This window comes from Lates calcarifer, unplaced genomic scaffold (assembly GCF_001640805.2).
Source record: "Lates calcarifer isolate ASB-BC8 unplaced genomic scaffold, TLL_Latcal_v3 _unitig_5880_quiver_2080, whole genome shotgun sequence".
Lineage (NCBI taxonomy): Eukaryota > Metazoa > Chordata > Actinopteri > Centropomidae > Lates > Lates calcarifer.
The window spans coordinates 1-17,278 of NW_026117779.1; the positions used below are offsets into that span (position 1 = coordinate 1).

The 17,278-nt window shown below is 40.2% G+C and overlaps 1 protein-coding gene and 1 pseudogene across 1 annotated transcript; one reads left to right on the forward strand and one right to left on the reverse strand.

The window, feature by feature from the left end:
- Nucleotides 1-369: 369 nt before the first annotated feature.
- On the reverse strand, nt 370-11,665 carry LOC108877328 (E3 SUMO-protein ligase PIAS4-A-like; annotated as a pseudogene).
- A 3,037-nt stretch (nt 11,666-14,702) lies between these two features.
- Nucleotides 14,703-16,985, forward strand: LOC108877327 (forkhead box protein unc-130-like). The gene is made up of 2 exons (XM_051069115.1): nt 14,703-15,695; nt 16,420-16,985. Exons 1-2 carry the CDS (start codon nt 15,195-15,197, stop codon nt 16,792-16,794), a joined length of 876 nt encoding a protein of 291 aa, XP_050925072.1. The 5' UTR covers nt 14,703-15,194; the 3' UTR covers nt 16,795-16,985.
- Nucleotides 16,986-17,278: the final 293 nt, after the last annotated feature.

Genomic DNA, 17,278 nt, shown 5'->3' on the forward strand with positions numbered 1-17,278 from the left:
TGACACCTAGGGTTCATCTGCAAACTAACTCGCCCTCAAAGGTTTTGTTGCTGCAGAGGAAAACAGAGCTGCATGGAACAATGGAATTAAAAAATACAAAACAAAATGCAGGAAAAGAAAATCTCCAGTGTAAAATTGGCTTCAGAAAGACTTTTCTTTATTCTTCTGTCCTCTGCTTCTTTCTTAGCTACTCTCTGGTCAGTCTGCTAAGTTTTTATGACTGAGGTAGGTTCTCTTATCTAAGGACAAAATAAAAATGGAAAGCATCACATTGAGGCCAGTATTGTGTTCTGCCCTTTCATAATTAAAAGGATAAATTCCTGAAAAAAACCCTTTCAAGCTTTGAATTCATTCTCTGAACAAAAAATAATAACACAATAGGAGAGGTTTTCAATTTGCATCACACTCCACATACCTCTGCCTTGTCCTCTCCCAAATTATTCATGCTCTTATCCATTAGTTGTTTTTGACCTTTTACCAAAAACTACTGAGGAGCCTCCATCTTCAAACTTGCCTGTTTATCACAAATGTGACAAAAATCAGAGACGCAAACAGTGAACGCCCATGGCTAAAAGAGCCTGTAATTCCAAGTCAAATACAAAGAGAGATGGGGTGGTAGAGAGGAAATTGTCTGGAGAGAGAGGAGGAAAGGGGGTGGTGGTGTTGGGGGTGCTCAATCCATTCAGTTTCTTTAGTAGAGGCAGGACGGTACAGATATTCACTGCAAGGTGACGGTTGGCCGAAAAAGAGTTGCTTCCAGTGGTGTACAGTACAAAGAGGAATCCTAATCACTCTAGATTGAAGATTCATTAACAGTGCATGTTTGAGTGTGTGTTTGTTTTGTCTGGATATAAACCAGAGCTGCTAAAAGGCTCTGATGTTTGGGCATAAGGGAGGGTCGTTGCATCTAGTGGATTACTGTGTTCCTGTCCTCAAGTTTGTAGCCCCCTGTCTCTCAGTCTCTGTGTGTGTGTCAGTCTATGAGGGGACAGAGCTGTGGGGTCAGTAGGCAGTGACCAGGTCCTTGTCGTAGTTGTATCGGCCCTCTTCGGGCAGGACTGTCAGCGCTGTCCTCTGTGTCCTCACTGTCGCCTCCTGCCCCACCCCCTTCCTCCTCAGAGGAGGAGTCAAGAGTCAGATCTACCACTGCGCCTCCTCCCGGTGCCACAGCAGGTCCTCCTGTGACTCCTGCCATCCCCAGAACTGCTGCCAGATTTGCCCGTCAGGCTGGTGCTGCTGTGGGCCGGAGAATGACCGTTTGCCTCAGGAATGCCTGCAGACAGAGATGCCATTTGAGTAAAAAAATATATTACAAAAAGAATTAATACTCTAGCAAACTAATGCACTGAATAGAATAGATTCATTCAGAAACAGAGGTAAATGTTACAGAGATTGACACTTACATATATCAACAACAGGTACTCTGGTGTGTTGCTGCGCTCTCGTTCCCTGTCCCTCTCCTTGTCATCTCTGATGGGTCGCCAGGAGCCATCAGTTAAATACTCAATCTCCTCAATGTCCTCACTTGTCTCCTTCAGAATCTCAGATAACAGACTGAAATACACACTGCTGGTTAGAGTTGCCTTACAGAACACACAAAATTTCACACCTGTCATTCAAAGATGTTGACCATTATGGTGCATTTTCATTAAATAGCATCATGAGCACCAGGAAGAAAACAAAGTGTACCCAAATCCTTGATTGTTTCTTCTTATCAACTGAAAATTTCATTCATTTGGTACATTTCTATAAACACAATTTAGTAATTAGTAATTACCTAGAGATCAGTTAAAGAGGGGACTTGCAGACAAGCTTAATATGAGGAACACAAGTATACCTTAAAACCAAAACTGTAACACAATAATTTCAGTCTTTCTGAAAATAAGGGAGTGCCTGTGAGAGTTGCTTAAAATTTGCAAGAAGTTACACGCCCAAATTGTTGTTTTTTTAAGTCATGACATTTTTTGATAAAAATGGACTTCAGGCTCATCTGTGTTTTTCTTACTCCATGATGATTTTGTCATTCTTCTTGAAATACCAGACAATGAAAAAGACAAATTATGTTTAAAAGCAGTTCTTTCTCAACACTTGGCACCTTTAGCCTAAAGGAGCACTTTGCAATGTCATTAAACTATAGGTGCCCTGTGAGTCACTTGCAGCAAAGACTACTGTTAAAAAAAAAAAAAAAAAAAAATCTGTGTTGTGCTTTCCAGAGTCCCACAATTACATGGTTCTCTAAATTATAGCGTTGTTAGAACAAGTAGATCAAAGAGTCAACAAACAAGCCAATTTACCGGATCAAAAGTTTTGAAATATAACCTGACAGCAGGTGTAGAAATACAAAACAAAATGGATAATCACCATCTCATGCCATACAAAACATTCAAAGCCTTTATAATGAAAACACAGTAGGCTGGTGCATGGTTCAACTTGTATCAAGAGACCTAAAAATGCCCAAACATCTGTGCAGCTTTAATTATTTTCCCCCGGCTGGGTTCAACACACAGGGATATTAAAATTACGAGTGTAAATTTTCTGAATTTATTGAAAAGAAAATGATGCTGGACAAGTCAAAGCATGTTTCTGTCTCCTTACCCATCAATTGTAAGTAGCTCAAAGGGAGCGGGCTTGTCACAGACGGGGCAAGTCCATGTGGGCTTCTTCTCATTCATCTGCAGGAAGAAGACTGCGTCGAAACACTGAAGATGGCACAAGTTAAAACTCGACATGGGACACGAGCCGCATCTTCACCAGCTGAGGAATGGGAGAGGGAGAGGACAAACCATGTTCAAGATATCAAATGTCATGGCTGGACAAATACTTAGGACACTTGTCCCAGATAAAAATGTCAGGTGTTCTCATGTAAATATACTCACTGGACAAATGAGAGAAACTCGAAGGCCTGTGGTTGCAATTTCACTCTCTGGGTCAAAACGTAGTTTGTCTTGGACTGTAGATAAATGGTAGATAATCTATTATGACACCTCATTTTCTATCAGATAATATGTTGTAATGTAGGGCATTAAATATACAATCCAGTCCTACCAAAACAGTGCTAACATTAAGATTATGAGTCATAAGATTTATAGAAACAAAATTCAAATGACTTTCAGAAAATCAGAGTAACACTTACTGCGTTCACGACAGCGTTCTGCACTCTCAACAGAGCAGAGTTTGAGTTGGCTGAAGAGGTCTGCTGCAGTGAAGACCCTCACTAAATACACTGCCACCGAATACCGCTGAAAACACAACAAATCAGAGGCTGTGAGCATGGAATTTAACTACCAATCTAAAATAAAGCATATAGAGTGGCTACTCTGAGTCAGGTCCCTTCACTTTTTGCACACTTCACTGTGTAATTGATTTAAATAAAATTGGCATTTCATTCAATCGCTCAATAAGCCACAATGACAAAGGTGAAAACATGTTTTCAAAGGTTTTCACAAAGTTATTAAAAAAAAAAAAAAAAAAATGCTTTTAGCAGGAAATACAGCTTTAAGTCTGAACTGCCATCTTCAGGTCTCTACACAGACGTTCTGTGGGCTTTGGCTGGGCCACCCAAGGGCAGTCAGAGTCCCAAGCCATTTCAGCATTGTCTTGGCTGTACGCCTCCGGCCACTGATGTTCTGAAGGTCTGTTAGAGAGACTAGTATTCTCCTGGTCACCTCACTAAACAAGGCCTTTCTTACTCAGTTACTCAGTTTGGCTAGACAATAAACTCTAGGAAGAGTCCTGGTGGCTTTATACCCTTGCCCTGATCAGAAGTCTTCACAGTCTCCTCAGAAGTCTTCAGGCTTCAGGGTGCGTTTTTTGTCCTGACATGCAGTGTGAATCATGAGACCTTATACAGTTGTAAGGCAATACACTTTGCCAAAGGTGGACTCCAAATAACTTCTAGACACATTGAGGATAATGACAGCAAACAGAATGTACCTGATCATAATCTGGAGTGCCACAGCAAACGGTCTAAATTCTTTTATAAATAAGACATTTCAGTTTTTGATTAATAAATTTGCGAAAGTTTCTAAAAACACACACTTTGCCATTATGTGTTTATTGAGGGTATATGTAAAAATAGAAATTTTATCCATCTAAAATTAAATCTATAACACAAAGTCTGCAAAAACTGAATGGGTCTGAATACTTTAGAAAGCAACTATACACAGTGAATCGCAAAGCCACTCAAATTTTAACACCATGATTTTTCATGATATGAGAAATCACCCTGTAATTACTATCTCAGTTTATTTTAGGAAAAAAAAGACAAATGGATCCCCTGGAACCCTCCTGATTATATAACTATATTTAATGCAAAATATCCTTACATACATTATGCATATTACAAAAATTACACATCTTAGGAATACCTAACACGGCAAATGTTTTCCATCGTCAGTGTCAACTATTTCTTGGATCAGCTTCCCTTAATACCAAGATAAGACTGTCTAACAGTTTAAGCTTTAGTGGCAAATATGCCTCTCTGCTTAAATAAAAACTTTAGATTTTGAAGGACTGAAATCCCCACAAACTCCTCTCTTGTGGGCCACCCACAAGGTTATGGACTTGACCTGATTAAGTATGCTGAGCAATCAATTCTTTACTCCAATGTTCCACCGCAAACACAAAAACAGATGGTTCGTATCTAGATCAGCAACAATGATGACTAGTGACTAATCTCACAATTAATTCATTAATTGTTTTGTCTGTAAGACACCTTCAGATGTCATGTTTTGTCCAACAGACCAAACAAACTCCAAAAAATACTCAGTTCACAGGTGTAGAGAACCAAGAAAACCAGCTATTATCAAAACAGTTGGAAATTATTTTCTAACTGATTAATTAACTGATAGCTGCAGCTCTAATTCACACACAAGGAAAAGTGCAAACAAAAATCTGTGTCTTATTGAGTTTAGTTTCACCTTTCATGTTGCTCATCCCTTACTGGTTTACACAAGAGCTCTGAAGAGTAAGGTGCCTTAACAGAATCAGGACTGTGACAGCAACAGTCAAGAAGCTAGCATAAGTAACTCAGCACGCAGCCCTCAAGAGTCTTCTGTAGGAGTTATACCACGCACAGCTGAGTGTGACCAATGAAACACTCAAAGAACGATGTGTCCTAGCTTGCCTTGGTGCCTCTTGTACCAGGAGGAGAAGACATCTGTTCTGCTTGCCCTGTTGCCACCACAACCATGGGTTATGCCAGAATATGAGATTTAGCATCATTCAGACTCTAACCTTGCCAAAGTTTCCCCAGGTGACAGTGACTCTGTTGGTGACACTGGAGAGATGCAACCAGGGAGTGATGTTTACAGGTCGACAAGGACGACGGGGTTCAACTCCAGGCTTGTTGGAGGGGTAATAGCCCTGTAAACACACAGACAAACAAAAATGTCAGAGTATAATGTAAATTTTCCAATATTTTATCCAGATAAAAGCAATTTTTGTTGATTTGCTGAAATTACAGGCATTAGAATTCTGTCTCAAGTGGTCAACTAGTTGTTGGGCTATTGCTTGTGTTAATTGTACGGTCACTATTTTAACCAAGAGGCACAAAATTGCAAACAGCTTCTAGTCTTTTCACTTTTGTAAAGAGCTGAAATGGAAGTAAGTCCTCCAAGCAAGTTGTACATGGACATCTATAGATTTTGTGTATTCTGCTCAGTATATGCATCTGTTTATTCATTTATGGGTATCTAAAGCAGAACAAATTTGAGCCTCCAGTATTAATACTTTTTTAAACACCACTGCCCTCTATTTGGATGGATATAGACATCTCTGAATAACAAATTCTGATGTTTGTCCTTGTAGTTTTCAATTCATATAAGTCTTGACATACAGATAATGACAGAAATTTCCTGCGTCATTCATTTTTTATCGCTCAATCTTGAGCAGCTTTCCTGTCAGTCACTGCTACATTCGATTTGAAAAGTCTGCTGTGTGGTACTTTACAGTGCTGTGTGGAAGCTAAAACATCCAAGACTTGACTTAAGCGGTTAACAACAACCTTTAGAATGCACGCTATCAAATTTCCATATTTAATTTCACAGCAATAATTTTCTTTTGACTATAGTCCTTCTGGTCTGCTATTGTGGATGCTACACACTGAATTTAAATTAGCACTTGTTGAAAATTGGGGCATTGCCCTCAGTTGAAGGAAAATAGATAAACCAAATAAAATCTTGTAATCAGGCACAGTAAGCTCTCTGATTATGAACTTTCCTTGAGATTAATTCTGATGATTTTCTTTTTATTTTATTCTATTTATTTCATGCACAATTTATCATGTCTGTCCCTTTCCTTGAGACTCTCAGTCATGATGATACTAAAAGGTTAAGTGATTTCACGTTCTGCTGTACTTTTTGGGTACTTTGGGTCTGAGAAGTGCAGTTCCTTGCCTGACCAATGCGGATTCTGACATGTTTATTGTGAGAGGTGTCTATTCAAACCCACTGTGTTATCTCTTAGTGGAATTAAGAAAAAGGAAGGTGTCCTCGCTACATTGCTTTTTTGACTACACAGCTTGTGAACATAAACAATGCAGCAAGGTTTAAGCTTCCCACCAGCACATGACGCAAAAGAAACCCACAACAGTTTGAAAGCCACACAGAGACTGCCAGATGGAGAGTTTCCTAGTAAAGTCTTGCCAGTGTGTTGATGCCTTCAGGCTGGCTAACCAACACCTGCACTTAGATATAATTTATTCTTGTCTTATTCAACATCTACTTACATTAGGTTGGTTAATCCATCACTACCATACATCATCCATCACTACACCACACACCAATTTGGCCATTAATAGGCCATAAGTCCACCACTGACACCTAAACCAGTGACTCATGGACTATATTTATAAACAGGTGGCTTACAGGAATCACTGGAAACTGATGAGAACATAAAATCTGTCCGCATTTAGTCATGTTTATGTTCTGAAGGTGTGACTTGTCTCAAATAAGTAAATCAACTCACCGGCACATGACAGTAGGACTGGTTGACTTTGACAGCAATGTTGGGAGGATACTGGTCCTCCTGAACACCAATGGAGTCTGTGTAACAGATTCTGCAACAGAAAATAACAAGAGAGAGAACGGTTATGGGGTTTTCAGTCAGCTGGCTAGTGACTACACCCACTGAGAAAGTGACTTGCCAACAGAAATCCGACTCAACAAAAATTATGGTAAATTGGCAAGCGCTGTCAAAAGGCCATGTAATGAAAGGAAAATCGCAGTTGTGCCCCTAAGCCCTCCAGAAAACCTAGGGAAAACCCTAGGTCGCTATTGTAAGAATCCTTGAGCATTCAGCACAGCTACATCTGTGTGTCAAGTCTTTGAGTAGCTCAGAACTTGAATGTTCATGTAAATTAATAAGAACTTCTACTTACAGGGGGAAATTGAAATACTGTTTGTCTATGCACGATAAAACTATTTTTTCTTATGCATCTAGGAGAAATTCTGTTAAACAGCCTTAACTGGCACAGACCCAGCACAACACTATTGTGAAATTATATTGATTAAGCTTCAATGGAAATTACTGGGAACTTACCTAAGAACCACTTGGATTGATCTAATCCCTGGACGAAGCTCACTAAGAAAGTAAAAGGTAACAAATTAAAATGAACATCAGTTACATATTTTTTAAGTGCGCTGGTGTTAAATAAACAGAGCAGATCTGGGAGGAAATGTTACACTTTCTTACCTTGCATTTCGGATCTGATCTGCTTGGTTCGGTGTTAACTCAAATATGCACTGACTGTCCTGCAGTTTCTCATTGTTCTGGGCAACTGTAAACAAGTGCAGACAAAGTCCATTACAGCACAGTACGTGGTTGAATAATTAAGTGGCTACATAACATTTCTCCAAAATTAATTATTTAAATTCAAGGATAAAGAAACATTAAATAGTCTACACTCACTTAGCTCTGTTGGGGACAACAGTGTCTCCAAGGTTTGGTAGAAGGGCAGTGGCACCAGCTTGACCTCTGCTGCAGGTGTTGGGATCGGTTTGGAAATGCCATTGAGGTAGTCTGCGCCCTGAGAGGTGGCAGTGGGGGAGTGGCTGAGGGGTGAGTAGGCAACTGGGACGCCCTCTGGACGCCGTGCTGCAAGCCAGCCAGATGTTTTGGGGAAGCGCGACTCGTAGAGCTGCCTGACGTTCTTCAGAAGCTCCGGGCTGTATTCGGTTTGCACCAGCCTCAGTGCGCGCCCCACCAGGTCCTGCTTCAGCCCACTTTTGCTGCGACCCATTGAGGCCAGCAGCGTCTGCAGGTCTGAGACCCGGAAACTTTTGACCATGTTCTGCAGGGACGAAAAGGACAAATTTGAGATATAAAATACAGACTGACTTTTTCAAACAACTAATAATTTCAAAGGTTTTATTCTTTCCTATCTTGTCTGTTTGTTGTTGCTTTTCTGAACGCATTTATGATGTGATTTTTTTAAGGTATTGCTTGCTGTGAGGAAAATTCACTGCCTAACTGTGTGACCAAAGCTGGAAAATACATTGAAGTACATTTATGATTCTATTTTCTCTAAAAACCTCAAAATACACGGAATAATTCAATAATTCAATGCCTTGTTGGATTTCTTACCTAACACGACTGCTAAATCTGCCCGACAGGCTCCACGCCATTGTTTACTTGTATGCAGGTGTCTTAAACTGATTTCTGCTAAATTTAGCTTCTGTACTCAGTAACTTTAATCCTACAGAGGCGTGAACCTGTCTTGTAATTAGAAGGCCAGGGTAAGAAGCCACACCGCTCAGTCTGACTGCTTACATTTCAGCTAAGTCATGTTAATCATTTGCATTTTTAAACAAACTGTGGTACCATTAAACCCTGAATCTGCAACAGCAGTTAAAATGTAGTACTGCACCTTTCCATTTCACTGTACTGCATCCATGCTACATTTCTGTGAACCATGTAAGGCACACAGAGAAAAAACCTTCTGACAATATAGCCCAGCTACAGCATAAGCCTGAAAAGGAAAGAATGAACACCTTGGACTGTATTGTCTTAAATTTATGGATTTAAAGCAATATGTTTTAAGGGAATCAGGAAAACATTAAAAACACAGTGGTCTGGTATACTTAGCCATTGGTCTGGTATACTTAGCCTTTTGCGACGTTTACATGTATACCAAAATTTGTTTACAGTCACACAACTCCACTCTCACTGCAATATGTCCCATTACTGATAGGCACATCAGTAATCAATCAATCCCCGAGGATTCACTGTTAAATGTCTTTGCATCGATGGCTTAGAGAAAAACTCGTGTGACAGCCAAACTTTGAGCGGAAGACAAACATAATTAAAGCTGCGAGCAGCGTTGAACGGGCCCTCGCACCCGGCGTCCGTCGGGGGAGCGGCGACCGCGGGACCCCGGCAACCGCGGGGTCAACGCAGGTCGCAGGGCACACGCTGGCGTAACAGTTCACACTTCCCAGATGTAAAAATTTTAAATAAAAGCTTTTATGCTAATTATTTTCTGTGATAATATTATTCAGAGCTCATCATCTGTGACAGCTCATGGCTCTATTGACTGTAACCTCCCTGTGGCAGCTTCTCACAGACACAATCAACTCCTCTTCCCCTCCCCCCTCAGACACACACAGACACACACACACAGAGACCCCCTTCCAAAAACCCATCAAAGAGTAATACAATGGCTCCATCTGTAGGATAAAGTAGAGAGTCGCAACAGGAAGTTACCCCAAAATCTGAGGTTTCAAACAGGAAGTTGGGTTTCCGAACTTTGACGGGCCAGAACCGGCACACGCTTCGACCCAAACTCACAATTTTCGGAGCCAGTCTTCCAAAAATCCTTAAGTCTGTCCTGACAACATTTGAAGTGAATCTGGTCACCCGTCTAGAAACTGGACATCACACTATAAAATATGTCATTTCCTGCTATAAATAGGTGGTGCTACAACAATTGTATGAATATTGACATATGGATGTGTGCAGATAGGTACCATTAACAATCCTGTAAAGTTTGATGCAGTTTGGACAAAGTATGGCCGAAATATAGCAAATTTAAAGCAACTTCCTGTTTTGTGGCGAGTGATCGAACTTTGAGGGGCCATAACTTCCACGCCCTTCAATGAAAAGTCCGAAACTTTTGCAATTTAACTTCGTCTATGTCTTAAGAACAAATTATCAAATTTTGAAGTCAATCGGATAATGCGTCTAGGACTAGTTCGCGTTCAAGCGACCCCTGGAAATGGCCAAAAACACACAATTTTTTCACCTTCCGGTCAAAATAAAAATACTTTCTGTTGGGTTTAGAATATGGCTCCAAGAGACTTTTTGGTGCGTCATGGGATGTTACATATGTGTGCAGATTTTCAGATTTTTAGGCGCAACGGGCTTGAGGGGCTGTTCCGTTAAAAATGTAGGTGGCGCTACCGAGGCCATTTTGCCACACCCATGCTCAAGACCCCTAAATTCTTAAATTTTTCGCCGTGCCTGACGCGTCTGCAAATTTTCAGGAGTTTTGACGCATTTTAAGGCCCTCAAAAAGGCGATCAAAGAGGCGGAAAAAGAAGAAAAAAAATAATAATAATAATAATAATAATAAACCGAACGAAAACAAGAGGGTCCTTGCAACTCGTTGCATGGCCCCGTTGGGCCCACGCAACTCGTTGCTCGGGCCCTAACAAGCACACATTCTCTCTTGAACGCACTGAATGAAAGTGTAGTCAGCGCAATGGAATGCCAAGTCACCAAGGTTTAATTTAATCACCATAATGTATACAGATTTCGATTAACCACACAAAACTTGCATACTGTTCTTAAATAATACGTGGAATCGGATATATCACGACAGGCAACACAAGACGAAGCATACAGTCTTCATGAAGATGTTTATTTAACAAGCAGCAGCACGGAGTATGCGCACCTGGCTCTAGGGGCAACAGACGGCATGTTGTTGTTAGTGGAAAAACCTGAGCCATCTGACATGCTCTAATAGACAGCCTGATGTCTACATTTAATTTCACAATAACGCGGCAGTTCAATGAGTTTCTGATGGACGAGCTGCGCAAAAATTGCGGCCATAAAGTCAGTAACACTGCCGTTTCTTCAGCCTCGCTTGAACATCACCAATACAGCAGCCTCCGCTATCGGCTAGCTAGCTTCTCTAAGGACTGGGCTGTCGGTATTCAATCATGGCAACTGGACATTTTGACAGGTGCACAGCTCTGTAAACTAACCGGCTAATTACAGACAGACATTACTGTACAACAAGTAACGTCACACTTTAACACGCCGGGAGGTATGCTAGCAGCAACCCCCCAAATGTTTGTATGGTCTCATCATTCATTTTCGGTGTCTTCCTTTAGAGCCAGCGTGATGCTAGCTAACCAACGCACTTGCCTAGTTAACACTACCTAGCAGGCTAGCTACATTAGCAACGCAGGCTAGTTCGTTTCGTCGTGAAGGTAATACGCTACATTTGTAAGAGAACAAACTCTTATTCATGTTCATACAAAACCCCCATTTTCCCCACGACCGGGCTGAGTTTTAGCCCACATTCCCGCGTCCGTCTCCAATCAAACCAAAGCTAGCCAAGCTCTACTTGCCATCGCTTCCACCAGTTCGGCCGCCATCTTCGTGCAGCAGTACCGCGAGAGTCAGAGACGACGGCTAGTCTTTCACCAATGAAACGCAGAGCCTTCTTTGATGGACGGGACGTCTCAGCCAATCGCAACATGGTTTTATTCAGAGCCCGAAGCGCTGCACACAAAACAGGCGGGCTCACTGTTTTTTAAAGTTACAGTACAACTTTTTAAAAACACTAAGAGACGGGTCTCATTTCCAAAATAGGCCTCAGTGTCTATTAATGATACGATGTGTCAAAGTGTTTTGATATCCATGATGTTTTGGTTTTATAGTTTTAAGGTACTGTGGATGTTAGTCTTAAAAACTGTTTAAATTCAACGTGGATGTAAAGCATGGGGTGTCAAGTAGATCCGGTCGCATGGTCCCTTCAAGTCCCCTCCGAGCAAAATATTCCGTTTCGGGTTCTGCGTCCAGCCGTGAGATGTGGAGTAACTGCTTTGTTTAAGGTATGCACATTATTGAATTAAAATGAGTAATTGACAAAATATACTCACCTGTCAGAGTATTGACCAGCGATATCATGTCTAAAACACAAATACCATGTTGTGTCACGCTTTTAGCAAAATGGAAATAAGTATGCAAGGGGACACATTCACACTCCGTCTGGTGATCCAGCCCAGATTTTCCAAAAGATCCTCTTATGTGGCGAAGAATAGCCTCATGGAAACACAAAAATCAATTGAAGGAATTGCAGTATCATGTAATAACATGGTGTGTTTTGTTTTGGCTTTAGTTTGGATGTGAAACATCAATAAAACAACACTGCACATTCAAAAGGACAGCTGAGTTTGCCTCTGTGCTGGTTGATGGATTAAGTTAGAATTTAGTTACAATTTGAATTTGTGCATAAAATTTATAAGACACAGGAAATATAGGATTCTGTTATTTTGATATACCAGTCTAAATTTAGTTCATAAATGCAGACCCAGAATTACAGCTTGGTTGGTTCTCCACAATACAGATACAGATACATACTATTTGTTACTATTCTAATACTAAATAATTCATATTTTTTTAAATTAATAGAGCACAAGCCTTCACATAAATTAAAATAGCTGGTTATAATATAAACGCATGCTAATTTAAGGAGGCACAGAGAAGGGTCTATGTTGTGCATATATTTTTTGTGCATTATTTAAACAGAAGAGGGCAATATGGTCCATGATTTGACTTGACTGTCATTTCATTCATGCCCTTTGTAAAATTGACAGAACAAAGCAGATCCATGTATATACTGTACTATTACTGTAATGTTGACTAATATGATCACTGCTGTGGAGTTGGTGTGGGCAAATAAATTGTACATCTCTATTGTACAGAGTATTCAATTTCTACAACTCCACAGTTCATGAATCCATCAGTATAATTACATGCACACAGACACTGTTAAAACTAGACCTTTATTTGTTTCAAATCCAAGAGACCTAAAGGATAGAAATCATGAAAATAGGGGACACTGACAATTTTCTAATTGATGTCAACACTGTAAAGGTGATACAGCTTTGCTGAATCAGTGGAAGAAGCAGTTACAGAATATATGACCAATGTGGTGTTGAAAATTCTTTAAAATGTTTTACATGACTTTGATCTTACTTATGCGACTGTTAAAGATGATTTTTGAGTATATGGGGATGCAAGTGGTTAAATAACACTACACTTCAAGGTGGATTAGATGTTTTCATAATCCTCAAAACTGGACTTAAGGTCCACAAAATTTGATTATTCAAAAGCCAGTCATATCAAATGAGTCTAAAGATAAAATTCACAATTTATGTCAACATTTAAAAGTGTAATTCATGATGTGTAGATTTTTAACCTGTATATCATGACATAAACCAAGATAAATAGGCATGATGTATTTCAGTATAAACCTCAAAAACCCTGTAAGATCAATTCATTGCTGACATTAAAACATCATCACAATCAAAGCACAAATTATACAGTTTAAGAAATGAAGATTAATTAAATGCAAAAATAGAATAGAAAATAGAGTAGAATTGTAACATCATTATAGAGCTCTACGCAATAACTGTTGAAAATGAAAAATAAACCATAATTAGCTTTTAAAACACTCATTGCACTGGTAAAGATAACAATATAACACAATACAATGTAGTAGTGCAGAAGCATAAACTTATCCAGTGGTTACTAAGAAAGAAGTCTTTTTTACGATAATAGTTGGCAAGAATTGGAATAAAAATCACAGAAGATACAATTTAAAAAAGGTTCAGAGGGAAATTAATTTGTTAGATTTTTTAGTCATACACTTTAATGATCTACTAAACAACAAACACAAACTCGAGCCATTAATTACTGCTATGTGGTAACTGAAGTAATTCTTTGGACAGCTTCCCATTGGACAAATCAACTTTAACAAGATAACACTGGCATCTTAAAGGCCTTTGATTCTACTTAATGAAAAATAAACCATAAATAGTCTTTAAACTACTCATTGCACTATTGAAGACATGATTTAGTACAGCACAGTGTAATAGTGCAGAGGTATTTCAGTTTTAATATCTGAGAGGATTCTTTAAAAAGTATTCAAGATGATATTTCCTGAATTCACTGACAAGCAGAAAAGAACATATTTGTATTTGTCTGTCTGTATTTGCACTGTATATAAAAAAACATCAACATTTCCAGTGATTAATAACAAAGAAGTCTCTTTTATGATAATAGTTGGCAAGAAGAGGAATAAAAGTCACAGGAAACACAATTTAAAAAAGGTTCATGTTAACAACAGGACATTAATTAATTTGATATTTCAGCCATATGCTTTACTATTCAACTCAACTGAATGTGAATCTGTGTTGATTTTTCTCCAAAACATTGAACCTGAGCCATTAATTACTGCTCTGTGGTAAATGAAGTAATTCTTTGGACAGCATCCCCATGGACAAAACAACTTTAACAGGATAACACTGGCATCTAAAAGGCCTTTGATTCTACAGCATCCATCCTCTGCACGCCATGTCTTACTAAATCTTGAGTGTTTAATCTCCCGTAATTACAAAGATTTGCTTAGGTTAATAAAAATAATCCGCCTCAATCGAGACCCCCTACCTGGACCTCCGCTGTGCCTTCTTTGCCCCTTTCTGTGAGGCATAAATTCACAGTCATATAAATAGAGTAACCTTCCCAACAACGGAGTGCAGATCTTCGATTTAGGAGCAATAGGCTGTTGGATACTGAGGAGGAGGTTTTGATCAGCTCAGATTTATCAGAGAGACGAAAACATTTAATTAAACTTTGCTGGCAAACAAAGTGGCCGCATTTAGTCTTAAAGACTGACGTCATTTCCACAGGTTGAGATTGTGTTGCTCATGAGCGCATCAGGGTTAACAACAGTTGAGAGGCTCATCTTTATCTGCGATCTAGTGAACAGTGAGACTTCGGCGAAAGAAGCAAGGGGCATTGAGGCGTTCAGTTTTTGAAGGGTCCTCATTTGGAAAGAAAATAGCCATGCTGTGAAACTCAGACACACAAATTCTGAGAAGACTTTTGGGAGACACGCTTTCCATTTATCACCTGATAATATTTCAACAGTCAGTCAGCTTGGAACCAGTAAAATCTCTGTTATGAGTCTGAGACATCTCAATTCAGAAATGACAATGGAGGACAGAAGCAGCCGCACCGGCGTCAAAGAAAGGCTGGGACTGAGCTTCACTATTGACTACCTTCTGTTCAATAAAGGAGTCAAAGGTTCTAAAGAGGAAGCGACAGGAAGTCGTACGGCAGAGCAGACGGCGAACAACATGCTAAATCATCAGAATCCTAAACCCGAAGAGGTGGGGATTCACTCCGAGATACAGGAGAAGCAGCTACAGAGGTCAGGGGTAGACACTGAAGAAAGGAAAGTCAAGGAGGAGAAGGGGGATGAAGAGCAACAAGAGGAGGGGGAGGAGGAAGTGACCACCAATACGTCTGTCAGCAGCAGTCCAGAGAAGTCTGTGGAGAAACCCAACCAGTCGTACATTGCACTCATCTCCAAAGCAATCTTGGCTTCCGAGCAGAAGAAACTGCTGTTATGTGACATCTACCAGTGGATCATGGACCACTACCCTTACTTCAAGAGTAAGGTATGTTCAAGTCTTTGTTCTTGTGCCTTTCTATTTACCTGACGGGCAGAGATCAGCATATATGGAAGTGGCAGAAGACGACTGTTGTAGGAATAGAAGAATTTAGAAAGTCGAACATCATGAAACAGGTGATTGCTGTCTGTATTTTCAAACAAATCATGCTCCATTACCTTGTTAACTCGTCACAGTTACTGCTAAAACAATCATGAGACAGATAACAAGAACGCACGTTCACCCAAAGGCTTCATTGTGTTTAATTTAGTTGCGGAAACAATGCGGCAGCCATTTTTGCAACTGTAGCGACCTACTTGGCTCAGGTAATCTGTCTGAGTGGTTAGGCAATTAGGTGCTTGCAGGGACACTAGATGATCTTCTTGTTGGCGAATTCACAAATAAAGTAATCCTGTTGCTAGGCTGCAAACCGCCCTCTGCCTTTACCAGGTGCAACAACAGATTGGACATAGCCTAGTGGATTAAAGTTGATCGCTGGTTTGACGTGCTAAAAAGGTAACTCAGGGTGTTGTGTCTTACTGTGATCATATATGGTCTTGACACGCTATCGCGCATCCTGCCAACAACAGGACAAGGTGACATCCTGAGGAGGATCAGTGATACTTAAGATCCACCAATGTTCATTTTCAAATGGGGTCATAGACTGTTTAACTCTTACTTGCTTTCAGGTTTTGTTTTTGGCCTGACAACATTTCTTTGCTTGCTCCAACAGGATAAAAACTGGAGGAACAGCGTGCGTCACAACCTGTCCCTGAACGATTGCTTCGTCAAAGCAGGCCGCAGTGACAATGGAAAAGGCCACTTCTGGGCGATTCACCCGTCAAACTATCAGGACTTTTTGAACGGGGACTATCACTGCCGGAGGGCACGGCGGAGGGTACGCAGGGTGGCAGGACAGGTCCCCCTGTCCTCCCTGAGCTCACCCTACCACCCTACCTTTGCCCACTCACACAGAACAACCTGTTGGTGCTGTCCTCAGGCCCCAGTACTCCCTTTGTCCGGCTTAACACCCAGACTCTACTGGCCTTGGTCCCGTGTGCAGCCACGAATGGGGTTCCATCCGGGCCTACATGCCTCTGTACCCTAAGAGTGAACAGTTAATATTTTTGAAGGATTCTGTACTCACACTCACCGTTTTGGCTAATGATTATGTCATTAGGTGATGTTACACATATCACATCACATTTTCAGCTTTGTAAGGTCAAAATGATTTTAGGACATTCAATTATTAAATAAAATGTATGGACCTTTTAAAGATACTACACTTCTTTCATTTGTATTCTGTTTTTTTTTGTTTTTGTTTTTTTTTAGAATACCAGAAATACAAGGTTTTGTTATAATCACATTAAATCATATTGAATTTAACTGATGTTTTTTATCAGCTGCCTCAGGTGTGTTTTGTGTGTGTGTTTTGTGAGTGTGTGTGTGTGTGTGTGTGTGTGTGTGTATGTGCGTGCACTTGCCTGTGCGTGCAGATTGTACTAAAAGTGAGCCCAATGCTAAAATACCACCCAGTGTTAGATGCTAATTAGTTAAAGCTGTTGGGATGCAAAATCTTCTGCCTTTAAGAG